General features: G+C 38.0%; 1 protein-coding gene across 11 annotated transcripts in view; it reads right to left on the bottom strand.

The window, feature by feature from the left end:
- TASP1 (taspase 1) overlaps positions 1 to 20,825 on the bottom strand; it is a 90,153-nt gene that overhangs the window by 30,697 nt on the left and 38,631 nt on the right. For 9 of the 11 annotated variants that reach the window (XR_005933032.1, XR_005933034.1, XR_005933035.1 and 6 more), the window contains exons 9-10: positions 14,859 to 14,978; positions 13,849 to 13,927 (exon numbers count right to left, since the gene is read on the bottom strand). Coding sequence is in view for 5 of the 11 variants with exons in the window: in XM_041125506.1 (XP_040981440.1) it covers positions 13,849 to 13,927; positions 14,859 to 14,978 (199 nt within the window). In the remaining 6 variants the exon portion in view is untranslated. The remainder of the gene's footprint in view (positions 1 to 13,848; positions 13,928 to 14,858; positions 14,979 to 20,825) is intronic. The other 2 variants (XR_005933036.1, XR_005933037.1) reach the window with 1 other exon arrangement.

Here is a 20,825-nt window from a genome sequence, read left to right as displayed (position 1 = left end):
CAATCATTATGAAGTTTTGCTGTAAAGAATAAAACTAAACAAGCATACGCTCTAGCAATAATTTAGCAAGGTGATTTTTCCTTTAAAAGAAATTGTTAACACCTTTAAATATAACATTTATACCCTGTGTAAGGTAAGAAGCATGGGATTTAGCATATGAATCAAGCAAATGAGACACAACACTCAGACTGAGCTTATGCATCTCCTATGGATCTAGTAATAAAACCAGATGTTACTACTTCACAATTTTTAAGTAATTCCTAAATTGGCATCAAAAAGACAATAGCCATTTTTTAGCATGATGTATAATGTTATTTTCCCCTAAGAGAATGATTTTATTGAAGAGTTCCCATAACACCAAGTCTGCTACAAAAAAAAAAAAAAAAAAAAAAATTAAGAGAGAGAAAACTTAATATGGGTTAAGAACAGCTGCAGCCCACTGATGTGATCCAGGATCAACCACAAGGAAAGCAGCCTTGCAATTCTACTAACACATCACACATCTCTACATCCCCACAGACAAAGTCATTTCTTTTTGTCGTATTTATGTCAACCTATAAGGCAAACTTACAGACTGCTGCTGGCAGTATACGTAAAAATCTTTCAACGCATCACATGCCAGCAATCTGCAGGGACAGATAACTAAGGAAAATAAGTCCCCCATTTTGAAAAGAAAAATTTGTTACTGAGGTTTTTGATGTAGGAACATATACTTTTGAACAACAAAAATAACTAAGCAGTGTTTCACATACTTTGACCAGATAAAGGCTGAGGAAGAGAATTGCCCTAATTATTCCAATAGAATTGCCCTTCCTATTAGCTCAAGTTGGAACCAAATACTAGAGTGTGAACTGTCTTGCAGGTTTAGCAGACCTATATGTCTCGATAATCTCCAACTGGGAAAACACTGTAGATAATACTAGGGCTAGACACAAAATAAATGTATACAGAATTACAGTAATCAAAACCTAATTTATAACTTACAGTATAAAGTTGTGGGTTCAAATTTACAGTTCCATTCACTTATAATCTCACCACCAGCATTAGCCAACTTCCGAATAAGTTTTATTAACATGACTCAAGACAGCAACTACAGCCAAAACTACTTTAACGCATTTCCAAATCATGCACATAAGCTGATGAAACTGTAAATCTGGTTAATTTGCTTAACTATGTCACATTATACTATGTTTAACTGTATGCGTTGTTATACTCTGTGGTTTGTCACTGAATAACACTGAAACCAAACCAACAGGGACTCCTAATAAGAATTTTTCAATTCTACATTAAAGTCTTAAATGCACTTGTTTTAGTAACTTTCATGTAAACAGAGTTTAAATCATTTTATTATCATTTCCCAGTTAAGATGATGACTTTTTGGTAACCTGAAGCTCATTATATCTCGGAGACAAACACTTTGCAATGACAGGCCAAAACTTCCATAAGCCTTCACACAACAGTGACTCAAATGGAGATGACTAACTGGAAAAATTTACTGGGTTACATTAGTGCTTCTAACTGAAATAACTGTGTCATATAGTAAACAAATTATTTTCCTAACACAGTAATATTGTGCAAACACCATGTTGTTGCCTACTCATAACCTCTCCACTGACAAAAATACTACTGTTGGAACTACTGTTGTCCATGTTTGCAGAGGTAAGTACAATTAGTTGCCCTCCTCTAGGATTACTAAGGGCAAAGTAAGCAACGTTTCTACAGGAAATGTATAGTCTATTTTGATAAAAAAATACATACATATGTACATGCAAAGACAGATACTTTGATGCCATTTCCAGCCTCCCAGGTTAAGGGGAAAGAAGTTTAAAAAAATAGATTCCTAAAGTTTTACGAGCATATGAACCACTAGCCATTATGCTGTAGAGCCAAGTCCAGTCTTTGCATTTCAAGTACTGTTCAGCTGTATGCATATAACGGTTTTTAAGCTCTAAGTATTTTTGAACATTTTGTTCTATTTACTTGTCAGTAAATGAAACCAATGTAATTCAATAGCATAGCACCAGATAGGTACATACTGCAGCACGGTAGCTACAGAGACAATCCAGCTGCTGTTTGTGAAAGTGTCAGTTGCTGAACTGAGAAAACAGACAAGCCAGCGACATTTAAGATAGAGCTTAAAATTTTGTATTTTATCTTCCTAAGTGATCTTTAATAGTTAATAGCTCTATTCTGTGGTAATTTGCTAGTTAGCCTATGCACAACTTTCACAACCACCAAGTTACTAGGGGGTTTCTGTGGGTTTGGTTTTTATTTTCTTTTAACATCGTTAACGTCTTTAATTTTCAGCTATTATATTGGATACTATTTTACACTGCATACTATTTTGAAGAAAAGGTAAGAAATCTGAGCTATAATATTTAAATTTTACTCTAACCTTCTGTACCAAACAGTAACTAATACTCTACTTAATTCATAGGTTATACAAACCTTAACTTGCAATAGACTTTGGTCCTTAATTTGAGCTTCATGCAAGAAACTAAGGATTAAATTATTGTTTTTTCCTCAGCATAGTGACTTCTCAAGTAGATTTCTAATGCTTGAAATAACCACAACAAGAGAGGGAAGAACCCAGCACAATATAAGCTGAATATCCCATTCAATGCATGCTCTGCATCTTGTAACGTTCTACCAATGGAACCAAGATGGCAAACGAAAGGAAGGCCTTCTGCAAAGCAAGGGCCTCCAAGCAGCGTGTCAGAAAGAAATTGTTTTTCTGCTTCTTTTGATGGGAGATGCTTTCAAGTCAGGAAATTAGAAACAGGTGTGCCAGAGGGCACACACACATCCATGCACCACACTGAAAAACACGCGTTTTCAATTTTCAGACATGAAAGAGACTCCTGTTGAATGGAAGGAGAAATGAAAATCTAGCTTTCTTTCTGCAAGCCATAAGCAGAGAGCTTATGGAGCTTTGACAAGCTGCCGGAGCCTGTCTAGCTATTGAAACATACAGTACCTCAACACAAAGTGTTGGAACTTGTTTTAAAGGAGTACAAAATGGAAACTTGCATTACTCACATTCATTTGAGAATGGAAAAGTTAATCTAGTTTACTCCACTGCCAAAGTATGACTCTTCTCTTTTCAGAAGCTAAAGACAGCAGTTACAGGTTATCTGTATTTTATTATCTATTCCACACAGCAGAGTCTGAACCTGGTGCTGTTAAGTTGTTTCAACTTTGATGTTGTTATTTTCAGTTAAATAGCAGTACCTAGAAGTGCCAGTTAACAAGTTAAACTACTATTTCTGCTTTATTTCCTGAATAACTTCTAGTTATGTCCAATGGAAACACAGTGAAACCTGTATTTTAGTAAGCTCTGGTTGTCATTACCAGCATCTCTAGAAAGAGCTGACTAAAAACTTGCAAGCCTATGATTTTAAAAAACAAAATACAGTACAATAAAAACATTTGGCTGGTAAGATACTGATACAGTTAGTTACATATTAAAAATGTAAAGTCTAATTCTGAAAAGACAAAATGCTACAGTCTAGCATAATGCATTACAGTACTAAATTAAAGTTGCATAACTTTTAGCTTTTTGTACTGCTATCAGCTGCTGGATCGTGCCTTCATACTAGCAGGGGAAATTTTTAGCTTACTGACCTGCTGCCAGGAAGAACACCTGCAAAGTCCTGTCCATTTCCTAAAGCATTGATCCTAGAGGGATCAATGGAGCATATTCTTGTTGCAGACAGAAAATTCTTAGATGATTTAACTTCCAAACTAATGAACACCTATTAAGAATATGCAAATGGAAGTTTTCCAAAAGGTTGTAACCTCAGTAAATTTGGGTAGGATTCAAAGATAACAAAAGACAAAATCAACATCCAGACAAACTGTATCTAAAGTACATTCTCTAAGGAAAAGTGGGAAAACACTTTCTATTATCTTTAGGTTTTTAAGATGGGCAAAATAAACTAAAATCACTCCGAAGAACAACTCATTCAGCTTTTCTACAATTTTACAGATAAGGAAAAAAAAAAAGGCTGAAGAATTAAAATCTGCCAAATGTATGAATCCTTCACTTCTAAATAGTGGGAAATGCCAGATAACTTTAACTATTAAAAAAAGCTATTTGTTTCAATTATCATGAACAAGAAGAATTTCAGATATATCTCCAAGAGAGCTTAGAATGAAGAAAAAATGTAGTTCCATTAAAGAGGATGTGCGTTTTACATTCTTCTCTACATTTAATATATTTTGAAAGATTAATTTCAGTTAAACTGAAAAGCAAAAAGCAAACTCTTTTTTCCCTAGGCCTTCATCAGAAGCTTTGTTGCTATTGGTCTCTTTGTAAAAATACTACACCTTTCCAAACCACATCACTTTTGTCATATAAAACTCATAAGAAAGGAAGTAAGATAGTAGCTTATGTGTTCGCTAACTAGATGTACACAACCATTTTCTCCCAATCACAGAAAAACATTTAAGACATGAAAAGAGAGTTCAGTTTGCTGCCATCCCCATCTCACTTTATATCCTTGCACCTATTTCAAGCCATTTGGGCAAGACATGGCAATCGGGAACACGACTGACAGCGTTCAGAGAAGGAGACGGTGCTCAACACACTGGTCTCCTTCTGCAGGAGACTACCACTTCTAAAAAGCTCGTGCAACTTCATGCTTACAATATACTATTACACTAAGTCCAATTAAAATTTCAAGAGACAATAAGTACTCTTTGATTGTTGCATCCATCCAGTTCTGCTTCAAAACAACCCTTCCGAAGGCAATTCAAACAACCGGTCTGATTACATTGTGGACAAAACCCTCAGCTTTGAACACTGCGGTACTGCGTTTAATTGACTGCTTCTTAACGCTACCATTCCCACAAATCATCTCTGCCTGTTGCTTCCTCTCTCTTCACACAGCCTTGTGGTGGTAGTGAGTTAATTCAGACACCACATGCTACAGCACTGAAGCCTCCAAACGGCATCTGGACACAGAGGCTGAACTCTTGACAGAAGCATTCACTTCAGAGGTAAATACTGATCTGTCTGGAGATAGACCTCTGTCTTCCTCTACCCTCTGGTTCACTGTAACAATGACATAACTCTTCTCCATATGCAGCTGCTTCATCTGTGATGCATTAGATTACCTATTATTCCCCAAATCTTACAGGACCAGACTGATTTTGAGAGATAATACATATTTCTAACAAAGAGATTAACTGTATCATAATATCAATCTCACCTAATGTAGCTCAAACAACCTATACAGGATACAAGATTGCATGTGAAATTCCTCTGTACGTTTGGAGCATGGACTCAGAAGGATGCAGGCCAGACAAACAGCACCTGCCCAGGTATCGGCAATCACTGGATCCCAGCGCAGCCACTACTACCCTCAATGCATAGGGATCACAAAGCCAAAAAGTCCTATATCACAAGTCAATTTATTGGCATTAAAGCATCCTTGAAAAATACTTACTCCAGAGATTTGCACATCGCTGTGGTCCTGTCGAAAATGAGTTTTCAAGTAAGAATCTATGGTTCAGTGGCTTCAATAAGGAGTGAGGAAAATGCTGGCTGAGGACATAGCTCTACAACCAATTTAACAAGCAAAGCCATTTCTCTGTAGGTGTCATTTCCTATTCCACATTACCTGTTCTATTTTGCCAGCAAAAGCATGCATGAGGCACATAATGGACTGGAAAGGAGAACAGATGTGAACAAAAAGTAGAAGTTTGAGCAGGAAAAGGCATGGGGAGGAAGAGTGAATACACTTATTTCCTTATTGATAAGGATTTTGAAAACAGGAGAACCCTCCTTGAGTAGGGGAGCTGGACTAGATGATCTCCAGAGGCTCTGTCCTGGTTTTGGCTGGGATAGAGTTAATTTTCTTCACAGTAGCTAGTATGGGGCCGTGTTTTGGATTTGTGCTGGAAACAGTGTTGATAATGCTGACATGTTTTCATCATTGCTGAGCAGTGCTTACACAGAGTCAAGGCCTTTTCTGCTTCTCACCCCACCCCACCAGTGAGGAGGCTGGGGGGGGGCACAAGAAGTTGGGAGGGGACACAGCTGGGACAGCTGACCCCACTGGACCAAAGGATGTTCCAGACCATATGATGTCATGGTCAGCAATACGAACCTGGGGGAAGGAGGAGGAAGCGAGGGACATTCGGAGTTACAGCGTTTGTCTTCCCAAGTAACCGTTACGCATGGTGGAGCCCTGCTTTCCTGGAGACGGCTGAACACCAGCCTGCCGATGGGAAGCGGTGAATTAATTCCTTGTTTTGCTTTGCTTGCATGTGTGGCTTTTGCTTTACCTATTGACCTGTCTATCTCAACCCACGAGTTTTCTCACTTTTACTCTTCTGATTCTCTCCCCCATCCCACCAGGGTCGGGAGTGAGTGAGCAGCTGCATGGTCCTTAGTTGCTGGCTGGGGTTAAACCACAACAGGTTCCTTCAAAGCTAAACAATTCTATGATTCTTCACAATACAAAATGTGCTGGTTTTCACTTCATGGAATAATGCATCATATATATCATAGAATCGTTCAGGTTGGAAAAGACCTTTAAGATCATCAAGTCCAACCGTTAATCTAACACTGCCAAGTCCACCACTAAACCACGTCCCTAAGCACCACATCTACGTGTCTGTTAAATATCTCCAGGGATGGTCACTCAACCACTTCCCTGGGCAGCCTGTTCCAGTGCTTTGACAACCCTTTTGGGGAAGAAATCTTTCCTCATATCCAACCTAAACCTCCCCTGGCACAACTTGAAGCCATTTCCCCTTGTCCTATCGCTTGTTACCTGGGAAAAGAGACAAGACACCCACCTCGCTACCACCTCCCTTCAGGTAGTTGTAGAGAGCGATAAGGTCTCCCCTCAGCCTCCTTTTCTCCAGGCTAACCAACCCCAGCTCCCTCAGCCATGCCTCATAAGACTTGTGCTCTAGACCCTTCACCAGCTTTGTTGTCCTTCTCTGGACACGGTCCAGCACCTCAATGTCTTTCCTGTAGTGAGGGGCCCAAAACTGAACACGGTATTCAAGGTGCGGCCTCACCAGTGCCAAGTACAGGAGGACAATCACCTCCCTGCTCCTGCTGGCCACACTGTTTCTGATATGGGCCAGGATGCTGCTGGCCGCCTTGGCCACCTGGGCACACTCCTGGCTTGTATTCAGCCGGCTGTCAACCAGCACCCCCAGGTCCTCTTCCACCAGGCAGCTTTCCAGCCACTCTTCCCCAAGCCTGTAGCGTTGCATGGGGTTGTTGTGACCCAAGTGCAGGAGCCAGCACTTAGCCCTGATGAATCTCATACAATACATACAAATGTATGTACACCCAACACAGCTTTTAAAATATTTTTATGTAATCCCTAAAATGCCTTTATGAGAACAGAGGCCACTGCTTTTGACCAAAGAGCTTAACAGTCAGTCCTTTAGGATCTTGCTGAATTCATGAGAAATTGGTAAGGGAGTCAGGCACATTCTGCTTATTTACAGAGAATACATACAGTCTCTGTATGCATTCCTAAAACATTGCTGTTATCCGTATCTGATTTTCATTCAGTGAGGAAAAGACTCTGGATAGGGGAGAAGAGCAAGACATCATTGAAACACTTCTCCCAGACTGAATCCTCACATACACCTCAGTTTGGGTCCAGAAAACTGACATCCCTGCTACTTCCTCAACAAAACACAACTTTGGGCTCAGTCCTGAAGTCCAATTATATTTGTTAATATGCTTAATTTTTTGAAAGAATTAAAAATATTTAAAGATTCTACTCCTCTTTCTTCAGGATTATAAACCACAATTAGGTACCATTTAAATTTTCCCTAGAACATCACATCAATGTACTTCTCTTCTATCAAATATTCTCCTGAAATGGATTCTAGTAAGAGCTGGAGACTTTGCAGCTTTGTGTTATGGAATTTCTGCATTTTGTAAATAATGCAAGACTTTCTGTCCATCTTCAGAAATGCAATATTAAAAGGTTTGCTGGCTTCAATGGCTGATACACATACACAAAGCATACCACCCATATATGAAGAATGGGTAAGTACGCTTTCTACCACTTACTGTTGAAAAGATGTAAAAAGGAATGCAACACATTATTCTCAGTCTCTACATTACCATTCAAAAATTCCACTTATAGTTGCATTTTCAAAGCCTCCTGCATTAGCTGTTACTATAAATTTTATATTTATCTTTATATTTTATATTTAAGGTTCTGTATATCCAAAGAGAATTATTACTTTTCAACTTATCTCCCAGGAAAAACACAGCCTCCCTTTTACCCCAGTAGTACTACTTTTGGCACAGTTAGTAGACAAATACTCACAATCAACATGGATATTCCAACTGGGGAAGAGATTCAGTGTCAACACTCGATATTATTTTGAATGAGAAGAATATGCACAAAGTCTTTGATTCCTATTATGTTCAGGAAAAAATAGGAAATGTTTTCTTAAAGTACAGCCAAAAAATGGACTATTGTTTCTCCTGCGGTCAGGTTTTGTTCACAAATGTTTTCCCTCCAAATAATAGCCATCTTCCTGTGTTTACATTCATATACCAACGAAAAACATTCACCAAAGAGTTCCAAGTGGCCTTACAAGTGTGATTGTGGCCTCTTTTTTTCTGGGAGGTGGTGGGGGCGCTTAAAGGGGAGGCTGTTTTGCTTCTGTCTGTGTGCATGTGCAAATGTGTGCACACGTGCATGCACGAGCTTTTAAAGACCAAATATTTGGCTTCTACTATGTTGATCCAAAAACCAGTTTAGTTGTTACTTACATTTACACTAATTAAAGGCCACTGGTAATGCTCATCTCATTTAACAAGCTTTCATTCAGTCTCTACCATCAGTCTTGCATGGTATGGCACTTGCATTATGTTGTTAGATGTCACAGTTAAGGTTGCACAGTATCTTAGCTATGGCTGCAACTGCAACATTCTGTGAATTTCTTGAATTTTAATACTGGTTTTGAGATACTTACAGAATTCCTGTAATGTTTATCCTTCAGTTGCCAATAAAGTCCCACAACTGTATTTTTTGTAAAAAAATAAATATTAATTTTCATGTAATTCAGAGGTCATATGTTGAAATGTCTCCAGAAATTTATACCAAAAAAAAATCAGAAAGATTTTACTTGTTTACACAGAGAATGAATTTTAGACTGAGAGTTACAGAATAAACCTTGAATTTAAGGCCCTTTATATTCACAGTCACTCCTAAGTTCTACCATCTCCCCCATTCTGTCTTTAGAAAGTCTTCATCTTCTGATTTCAGTTGTCCCACCCCCTCTTAAACTACAGCCATAAAATATGAGTTTTACAATATCCTGTATTTTATAAACGAAGTAACTTTTGAACAGCCAAAAAAAATAAAACCAAAGACAGTGTGGCTAAACAACAAGGCCAAGAGACTATTAGAGGTAAGAAAATACTGTTCAAAAAGTTGAAGTCATGCCCAAACAAGTTCAGAACCACCACCTTTGGCACATTCAATATAAAATCATGATAAAAATGGCCAAAAATATTTGAGAAACAACTTGCTAAAGGCATAAGAACTAATACCAAATCCTCCCTGAACAGGCAAAAGCAGGAAGCCTGCCAGCATCCACAGGGCCAACAGAAGATCAAGATGTAAAAGCCTGTCTTCAAATAATACATGACCATTGAAAGAAAGCAACATGAATTTGGAAGTACTTTTAATGAAGTACTTCTATGGTGACGTGCGCCCCCCCCCCCCTTTTTTTTTTTAATGAGGAGGGTATTGAATGATGTGTCTCAAATTGAAGCTTCAGTAGAAGGATTTTAGAACAAAATTAATAAAAATTCAAGAATAAAACCTACTGTGTTACCAACTGTGGCATTTAAACTAACACTTTCCTTTTTCCAAGAAAGCTTCTAAAAGGTAAAGCATCACAGAATAAGAAAACATTCCCAGAAAAATTTAAATAACTGGTCTTCTAAGTACAAAAAGAAATGAGAAATCTTGAGAAAGTCATCCTGACCTATTAAAAACAAAGATATCTCCAGCTTACAAAGTCCCAATATCACAAATTGCTAGAAGCTTGGATAACACAGTGGAGGTGCTTTTCCCAGTCCCTTACTTTTCCTTGAAGACCTGCAAACACCGTCTATCTGAAACAGGACACCAAACTATCTGGAGCTCTGATTCACCCAGTGTGTCCATTCTTGCATTCCTGCCAATTCCACATGGATTTCCATATGCAAGAGTCTGTATTCTGTATACTTTGAATTACTGTTCCAAACTCTCCTCTCTCCACACCAGAGGTTTTCCCCAATCCATTCAATCTCTTGCTGATCAAAGCCTCCAAAACCCAAAGACATGAGCAATTTCCTAAGGATGGAATCAAAATAGTTTACAAAACTTGGCCCTTAAAAATTGCTTGTAGGAAACTAATGCCAAAGAACATCCTATTTCAAGGCTGAATATAGAGCCTGATATAACAAACTCTCAAGGCTTGAATTTCTATCCCCAGCTATCACTAAAAAAGTTAAAATGTCTAAACCAGCACAAAGGTGAAACCTTTCAATTCCCAAAGAATCCTTCAGTTAAAATTATTTGGTTTAATATATATTAATAATTTTGAGCATACTTTCAATAAAGCCTTAAGGGAATCACAGTTAAACTTCTCAATTTTTTTTTTTTAAATTCTAAATATGATTTGATGAATCAGCTATTCTGTGAAGTCATTTAACAATAAATATTAAGTCAACACATACAGTACTCAATATACAACAGCAACCAAAGCCTAATTTTCCTCCTTTTTTTCTTCTGCCCCCATACAACAGAAAATAAATTTCCCGTAAAAAATGTTAGGATAAATTTGTGCCAAATTTACCTCTTAAAGACAAATTAAAATGAAGAGACAAGTGAAATTAAAACAATAAAACGTTATATTGTGAAAACCACAGAAATCTGATTGTAAATTTCAGTTATTTTACGTACATATTTTAAATGTTTTTACATACAAGTGTGTATGTCTGTATGTAAAATGAAACATGAAATGAATGTGCATGCACCCAGTTTTTATTTATACATAACATGCAAGTTTCATATGTTGCTGGTTTTTTTAAATATATGTCCACACAAAACCAATTTAGAAACCTACAAGAGGGGGGTATAATCACTATTACAAATACAGTCTAGTCTGATTTTAGGTACACCAAGTGACCACACATACCTTCTCTTAGGAAGCACTGTCAATCTTAGAGCTTTCCAAATCAAGGCATCTTCTAGAATTTAGGTAGTACCTTTTTTTCCTAAACATTTTATCCAACAACAATGTATGTTAACATACTATTTTCTTGCTTAGCCTTGGCAATTTCACCTTTTAAATATTTGCAGATGTTTATGCCCCCATTCCCACCTCCTGTTGTGATCCAGCCAAGTTGTAAGTTTCATTCTTTCAACCTTTTCTATACTTTAGTTTTTCCATCCCTCTACCCCTTAATTAACTTCATGGATCACATTGTTGGATGCTTATATTTTAAAAAAGAGTCAGGCATCAATATATTTTAAAACTGCATTAAACATAAATTACATCATAAAATAAAACATTATGAGCTTCTGAAAATGGAAAAAAGAATGGTATTGATTACTGAAGAGTTCTCACTTCCTGTAAACATTTCTATCTCCCTCTGTCTCCCTCTCTCTCTCTCTCTCTCTCACATATATACACACACACTTTAAAGGAAAACCAGAAACAAGAGTTTAATTAAACACCGCTAGTCTGAATTTCAAATCACTGAATAAACAGATGGCCATGCTTCATAGACCGCCTGCAGTCTACTTCAATTAACTGGGATTGGTATTAATGTAATGTCATGGAAACTAGAAGATTTGAACCGAAGAAACACACACACACATATATATATGTGTGATAGTTATAAATAGTATAACACTGAAGTATTTACCATTATATAAAATTGGTACCAGCAAAAAGAAATGAGGCTTCTATTTAAGGCCATCATTAAACCCAGACATCTCCTTTAAGTGTATCAGGATGCTTGCCGGTACTTGCATAGACTTCAAATTCAACTGACTTTGTAAAGAACAGTTTTAAAAAGTTAAATAAAGGTGTCCTTCTCAGCTTTTCTGTAAACGTTCTCTAATATTGGACTTATACTTGCTAATTATTACGGTTCCCAATACTGCATTATTTAAATAGATTTGCTTACATAGGTAAGCATTTATTGAAGGAAAATCAGTATGGTGTTCCTTGAGTAGAAAGATCTTCCAACACTTCTGCATTCAGTAGAACTTACCTTTGCATAAGTACTAAAAAGGACAATCGCTACTACTAACATTGAACTTAAGGGTGAACATCTACACAAATTTTCAACAGTGAGAGACAGACTTAAATACAGGGGAAATTAGAAAGATACATGACTTCAAAAGCAACACAGGATATTTTTGATGCTCTTCAGCCTCTGTCAAATTTTAGTTCTACACCCTGTTACTTTGCTCCCCCCACTCTTTCTGCAACAGGATTCTAACTCTGCAGTACTCTTGGGATATAGTTTACCTAAATGTGAACTCTGCAGATTTTTTTCATCTCTCCCTATACTGAACGCTAATAACTCTGACCATGAAGCAGTAGTCCAAATCATAAATTTTTGCATCCTGACATAAGCATTTACGAAAAAGTGTTACAAGTAGTTTTTCCATTTGAGACTGGAGTCTCAAATGTCCCGGAGTTCATACAATCGGGGCCAGGGGGTGCGGGTAGGTGAAGAGACTAAATGCAGTCCTTTCAACTGCTTTTATGTGGTAATTGTGAAGTAAAAGTAATTCCTGCATAACTTCACCTTAAAGCTTTTGTGTTCTAGAACATTCATCCGGTATTGTATAATAATACAATTATCTTTTCACTGTCTGTTCCTGACAAATTAAAAACATCCTGTCTTACATTCTCAAATCTTACATTGCAGTATGAGCTATTTTCCTAGTCATCTTTTGGTTGTTTGGCATTGGTTCGGGTTTTTTCTTTATTCTACTTCTTACTATTTCTTCAGTCCTGTTACATTTAGTAGATTCGTTGACAAACTTGGTTTTATAATTGATATCTCTGGTGCTCAGCACACTAACTGACTGAACAGCTCTGTGTGCAGCTGGCTGATAGGCATCGCATGAACAAAATACATTTGTGTGTCCAGGATCCTGAGACTTCCAAATGGAAGACAAGCTACCCTAATTCTTATGTTACTTTCACAATTTCTAAATAAATGTTTTGGAAGACACTTACTCTAGTCATTTGGTTCTGCCTTTTCCCCTTCCTTTGGAGAAGAAAAGAGAGATGAAGAACAAATTCACTTAAATATCCACTTAAAATAGTACTTAAAATATTTTTGGAGGGAAAAATTCAATTTTATAGCATTTTTGTATCGAAGGGACACTCTTATGCTGAAGAGCCCTCTAGTTATCTTAGTCCCTTACAGAAGGCTTCCAGTCACAAGCATTCTGTGTTTAACACAATATTAGGCTTATAGCAGCACTTCTTTACAGGAGGACAAGTCACTTAATACCTAAAAAATAGAGTACATCCTTTCAGTGCAATACAAAATCTTCTGAACAGAATAAAAGTTCACATGGTTGTTAATTTGTTTTTTTAAGTAAAATGACCCATGTAAGCAACAGATGGAGACTAATTCATAGATTTCAAGACAATACTGACGTATATATATGTATTTATATGTAAATAAATTATACACATGTAGAATGTAGTCTGAAATAATGTTAATATTTTAATTCCCCACTCATAGAAATACTTTATTTGGAATTTGTAAACTAATTACAGAGAAAGATAGCAACTTTTGGAAAGATTTATAAAAGTAGCAAATACCTGAAGTACTCACAGCAGTGGAGTAAGGGGTATGAGCTCCTGTATTTTCAGCCCAGCAGCCACAACCATAAAGAGCTGCCTAAGGAAAAAGTGCATCTTTCATAAATTTAAGTATATAAGGGTTTTGGTTGGTTTGTTTCCTTCCCTCAAAAAACCCCAAACAAACAAACAAACAAAAAAACCAAAACAAAAAACAACATGAAAAAACCCCAAATCAACAAAAAAAAGAAACCCAAGAAAAATCCAAGTATTAATACAAAAGATAAATAATAAAATTATAAGTCAAAATTGCAATTCTAAACCATTTTGCTACATCTTCTTTTACTGTTCTTTAGAACTGAGTGATTATCACAGATGTATTATATTCTAACCTAACTTTACAGAAAATGAGGGTACAGATATCAAAAGACAAAATAATGCCTGCTGTTCCCTATTTATATAAAGTCCCTTTCACTCTGCTATTCCAAAGGAAAATCTTAAATAGATTTCAAAAGAGAACTGCGTTTAGGACAGTGGCAAAAGTCAACCAAAAATACAGCTGTACAGCAATGGAGTGTGACATTTCTGATGCACCTCAAAATTCCCCCACCTAATAACAGTAAGGAATGCCTATATCTGATGTGTTGTTTTAATACCTTTGTCACTTCTACCAATTCACAAGATGATTTAAAAATTAATTAGGACAGCTTCCCTAAATATTGATGAAAATCTTATTTAAAAACACTCTTAAGCATTTAAGAGTGTATTTGTGGTATTAAAGAGTACTTAAGCTCAAGAAATTAACTTCTTAATAGTTCTGGCAAAAGGTAACTAACTACAGAACAACTTTTTACCTATAAATGTTTTATAACACTGATGGAGGACACTAAAAACAAAACTTGCATTCCAATGAAGTGATAATGCCTTCAGAGTTTAACGTGAAGGAAGGGAGAACATCAGTTCGCTATCGCAGCTCTTGCTTAGTGTCACAACTGCTGAACAATCATTCCCAACTAAAAAGGTATAATCACCTGACCAACTCTTCCAGGATGCTTTAGTGCTAAACCTCCACTGGAGACAGCAGCAGCAACATTTCCTTCTTGGTCAACAACCACTGCACCAACTGTATCCAATGTTCCTGAGTCATTCTCCTGCAGGACACACAAACACAAACAACTACTAAAAATAGTATATTAAAGTCAGGTTATACTTCTCAGCAATGTGCAAACTAACGTGCACAAAACCAAGTGGCAGGCCGATCAACAAAATGGATTTGCTATTCATGCATATTGTACCAGCTGTGCTGCCATAAATCCTCCCAAAATGCTTTCTTGCCTCAGACAGGACCTGAAGAAAACTTCTCTGGAAACAAGAAGGTAATAGACACCTCAGAACTCACCCAATGCTTAGATTACCTGCCTTTACTCACAGAAGTGCCAAAAAATGCCGTTTTATTAGTGGTGGGCACTTGTCCACTAAGAAATGATTCAGCAATTCATTCCAGAGAGGCCATATCAAAAGGCCTTTCCCAAAAGCTTTGAGATGGCATTTTCAGAGATTCTGATCTTTAAAGCTATGTGTGATTAAAAAAAAAAAAAAAAAAAAAAAAAAAAATTCCACAAGGAGCAGCTTACCATATAAAGAGAAAATTCTGATATTCTGAGAGACAATAAATAGAAGCCTTGAGAAGGAATCTCCCCAGGACAGATTCTTTCTCCCAGACTTGCTCTCCCTCTGGGTCACTAGAAAAGCATCCTTACTTCCGTTGCTTCTGAGGCAGATTTGCTCCCCTAAGAGCAGGGGTCTTTCAGCATTCAATCCTGATGCAAGGAATGCATCCTCTGCCTACTGTCTCACAAAAACTTCATCCATCTAACCCTGAATCTTTCTGTTCTTCCCCCCTTACTTAATACACCACATTCAGTCACTCTAAGAGAAAGAGCAGTTCCCTCCTCTCTGCCTAGGCTTGCCGTAGATTCCCTTCTCTGCAGAACCCAGGCCAAGGCACTCTGACTTCATGCCCAGTCACACACTTTTGATGGGACACAGCATGCAGCGTACATAAAATAAAATGAATAAACACAACCGATACATCATCCATCACATACTCCACAGATGAACACTGCTGTTGCACAAGCCCTCAAGCTTTTAAGCTGATCAGTCTTTCCTACATAAAAACTTACCAGCATTAAAAAAATCCTACATAAACTTACCCAAGCAAATAAACCCAAAGGATGTTAAGCTATTCGTATAAATGCATATTTTTTGGACTAGGATCCAGAGGAAGGAAGAAAAAAAAAAAATCTCCACCCAACTATTCAACTTCAAATTATCAAGTTCCCATCACCTATTAAAATTTCTTTGGGTATATGACATCACTTGTCAAGCAGAACTCTTAGGTGACTCATGCTGATGATACTCTGGCCACACTTGATTTAAAAGATAACACCTGAGTTAATACTGCACCAGTCTTAGAAGGAAATATATGCAATGCAGCACTACAGTGCTCAACAGTAATTTTCAAGCAACTGGAACTCCTAAGCAGTATTGTCATCCTTGGCTTTTACCCAGAGTAACAGCAAGTTTCTTCTCTTCACCTACACCTAGATCTTCCTGAATGAGTTCTACACTCAGAAGCTGGCACTAACCGTATTCAATATTAAAACAGAAGGATGGCCTAACAGTAAAGCAGAATAACTGATTAGAAAAAGAAAGGTGAAAAATTATAGAACTAGAGTCTCAACAAGCATTGGGAAGAAGAGTTAGTTGAAAAGCAGAGGAAGGTAAAAACCAGGATCAGGGAATGTAGGAGAAGGAGATGCAAAAGGAATTTTGAGGACGGGAGCAAAGAGGATAAGAAAATAGCAAGTTCCCTTCCAAGTTGCAAAGATAAAAGAAAATTAAGGAACCCTTCCTTAACATTTCATGGGCAAATGTATTTCACGTCTCCCAGGACTGCCAGCCACAATGTAATTCAGGTGTTGTTAACCCAGTTAGAACAATACTATTCAGTGGACTGAAAAGATCTTAAGCTGCAGAGCAGGCTGCTCACTGCAGGTGCAGACTCCCATCCTTGGTGTTTTCAAGATCTTAAAGCTCTTCCCAACACCAATTTTCCTATGATCCTATGATTTCTATATAGAGAACAACTACTAATATGATGCAGATTTTGTTGTCCATCCCCTGCCCTCTTTTATCAAAGGAAATTATACCCACAACAAACAACCTGATTAATAGACATTTACAGATATGAAAATCAAGCCTGTCAAAGTTAGGAAATGCCAGAATTAAGGCCACCTGTGTAATCTTAATTCATATTAAGTCAAACACTTGGGGTTCCCATAATGAACAGAAATACATTTTAGAAGCATGAGGCTTAGTGTGGATCAGTATGTTTTCCACATCATCTGACAGCAAAGAAAAAAATGCCTGCAGCCTTCTTTGCAGCATCTGTAAAACTATTTCCTCAATCTGCCATCCATCTTCCGCTTTAGCTCTCACATGCGTAAAATATTTGCCTTCAGTAGCTATGTTACTAATTTCTTTTTTTAAAAGGTATTTTATTCAAAAAACCACAAGCATTTACAAGTATATGTTGCATGGAAAATTTCTTCACCATTATTTCCTTTAAAAGATTGTATTGGCTTTGTGTGGCAAGGTTTTGGTAGCGGGGAGGGGAGTTACAGGGGTGGCTTCTATAAGAAGCTGCTGGAAGCTTCCCCTGTGTTCGAGAGAGAGCCAATACCAGCCGGCTCTAAGACGGACCCACCACTGGCCAAGGCCGAGCCCATCAGTGATAGCATTAGCGCCTCTGGGATAACATTTTTAAGAAGGAAAAAAAGTTGGGACAGACAGTAAACGGCAGCCGGAGAGAGGAGTGAGAACATGTAAGAGAAACAACCCTGCGGACACCAAGGTCAGTGAAGAAGGAGGGGGAGGAGATGCTCCAGGCGCCGGAGCAGAGATTCCCCTGCAGCCCGTGGGGAAGACCATGGTGAGGCAGGCTGTCCCCCTGCAGCCCAGGGAGGTCCACGGTGGAGCAGATATCCACCTGCAGCCCGGGGAGGACCCCACACCAGAGCAGGTAGGTACCCGAAGGAGGCTGGGACCCCGTGGGAAGCCCGCGCTGGAGCAGGCTCCTGGCAGGACCTGCGGATCTGTGGAGAGAACAGCCCATGGAGCAGGTTTTCTGGCAGGACTTGTGACCCCGTGGGGGACCCACGCTGGAGCAGTGTGCTCCTGAAGGACTGCACACCGTGGAAAGGACCCATGCTGGAGCAGTTCAGGAAGAACTGCAGCCCGTGGGAAGGACCCACGTTGGAGAAGTTTGTGGAGGACTGTCTCCCGTGGGAGGGACCCCACGCTGGAGCAGGGGAAGAGTGTGATGAGTCCTCCCCCTGAGGAGGATGAAGGGGCAGAAAATAACGTATGATGAACCGACTGTACACCCCATTCCCCGTCCCCCTACACCGCTGGGGGGCTTGGTAGAGAATCCGGGAGTGAAGTTGTGCCCGGGAAGAAGGGAGGGGTGGAGGGAAGGTGTTCTGAGATTTGGGTTTATTTCTCATTACCCTGCTCTGGTTGATTTGTAATAAAGTGAGTTAATTTTCCCCAAGTTGAGTCTGTTTTGCCCGTGATGGTAATTGGTGAGTGATCTCTTTCCTGTCCTTATCTCGACCCACAAGCTCTTTGTTATATTTTCTCTCCCCTGTCCAGCTGAGGAGGGGGAGTGATAGAACGGCTTTGGTGGGCACCTGGCAACCAGCCAAGGTCAACCCATCACAAAGATCTATTTCAAATAAGTATTCGCTGTCAATTCAGTATAGTTTTCTTGCTTTGGCTTGTTTTATTTTTAGATGGGGCAACTTAGGAGGCTGGAAACCTTTTCTAAGGGAAGCATTTTTTTTAACCTGGCGCACATAACCTTCTGAAGGAAATTTGTATCACTGAAGCAAAGGAATTCCATATATTACTTCTCAGTAATATATGTTTGGCGGGTTTTTGTGATCAGAAAAAGAATCACTGCTGATGCTATATTTATCCTTACTCAACGAACTGAAAATCAATGAGGATCAGTTCTATTCCATATCCAGTGGGAAAAATATGTTGTCGGATCTATTCTAGACCTATTTTTATGTTTGCTCCCATTTCAACATTAGTGACTTCATATACTTAGAACTGACACCATGAATCAATTCTGTAGTTCAGTACTAAAATTTTTCTACGTATGTAAAGTGTATTGACAACCCTATGATTTCTGAACCAGTAAATGAAGAGCTCGTCACAATTTAACAAAGGAACTTTCTTTACTTCTCCATACAAAAAGGCATTATGCGCCTGAGGAGTTCCAGGAAGAATGCACCTGATGAGAAGACTTTCATTGTCACACATTTCATCTCTTCAAACCATATAAATTTTGAAAAATACAGGATCCCATCAAGCTAGTATCAAGACAATCAAAAGAAATATGTTAAACACTACAATTCATGAACTCTAAAGTAAGTCCAAATTCTATATGGGTCTAACAGGGACTAAACAAGATCCACCTTCCTTGCCCTTATCTTTTTACGTATCTTAGATTTAAAAATCTTGCAAGTTCCAAAGGAAACTTGATTATTACTTGGTGATATCTGTTAAGAAATTCGATACCTGACTTTAGCTAATAACTTAAACTAACACATCCATTGCAAAAGCAGTTTGGGGGTTTTAACAATGTAGTATTGCAACCTAAATAAAATCTATTATGTAGTTAATATTTTACATGGAAATAACTTAAAGTCAATGTGAAAAGTAAGACCTCACATGACTGACTTAATTTGCACCTTGCAACAGGAAAGGAAGTTAATTTCATGAAATCATGGACCAAATATTCAAACTTAGCTAAGAACATGCACACAAAGCTGGAAGACGCTCATCTGCACAAATGCAGACTTCTATCAAGTATTTTAGAAGTCTCATCCTTACCACCTTCTGCACGTAAAAAAACCCCCATAAATAGTCATCATTCTACAAGCCCCTAAGGAAGGAATTAACAGTTTAGGAGAGCTCTACCCAGTGCCCGCTGAAAGATATCTACACACAGGGCCTTTTCCCTCTCAACTTGAGATGGTTTTGAAATTCTGTAAAAAGTAACTACCATTAAATCTCACCTCCAAGTATCATAACTGACAAATGCAAAATGAATCAGATTGAAGCAATTAATATCTATACGCTATTACCCAACTATCCACACAAATAAATAGGATTTTATATTTGATGATAATTAGATCAAGTAGGTTCCTCTAAAAATATGTTTTTATACAGTATCCTCCTACTCAAATCAGAACAGGGCAACACATAAATCTTCTAGTATATCCCACATTGACCCTTTACAGATCAAGTGGGAACAGAGAGGAGCACAACAGTAGATAGTATTATCTAGAAAATAACATCCCAACAATGAATATATTTTGGTCTTTTAAAATCTCAGATTTAAGGTGTTCTTGATGCAGCACTTCTGCTGATTACAGCAGTATTTAACAAGGTGAGAGGCAATCTTATAAGCAACATTTTATTAAAGTATTGTCAAGAAATACTTAAATTCATCTAAGTCAAGGGAAAATGTCACTATTCTGTGAGCACTGAGACCAATTCATACATACCAATTTCTAGAAACATTATCCTCTAGGGCAACTGGGAGCATAGCATGATGTACTCTCACAGCAATCTAATCTTGACAAAAGTATGCATGATTGGTACAACATTCATGTGTTTGAAAAGGGGCAGTTACAGTCTAATCATACGAAGATCGACAAACAACCCTAGCCTTTCCAGTTTAATAGTTGTTTGGTATGTAAACAGAACATTTTGTCTGACCTCCATGTTCAAGATGAGGGAATTATTTCATACTGTACTCCACAGGGAAGTTTTGCTGGTTTGTTTTTATTTTAACTGGAATGGATGAAAAACATTTAGGTTTCTTTTCCACATTAAATGAATTCTGAAGTATACTTTGGAAG

Source organism: Aquila chrysaetos, chromosome 8 (genome assembly GCF_900496995.4).
Source record: "Aquila chrysaetos chrysaetos chromosome 8, bAquChr1.4, whole genome shotgun sequence".
Classification (NCBI taxonomy): Eukaryota; Metazoa; Chordata; class Aves; order Accipitriformes; family Accipitridae; genus Aquila; species Aquila chrysaetos.
The sequence above is the reverse complement of the archived record's forward strand: the minus strand, read 5'-3'. Positions and strand labels throughout refer to the sequence as shown.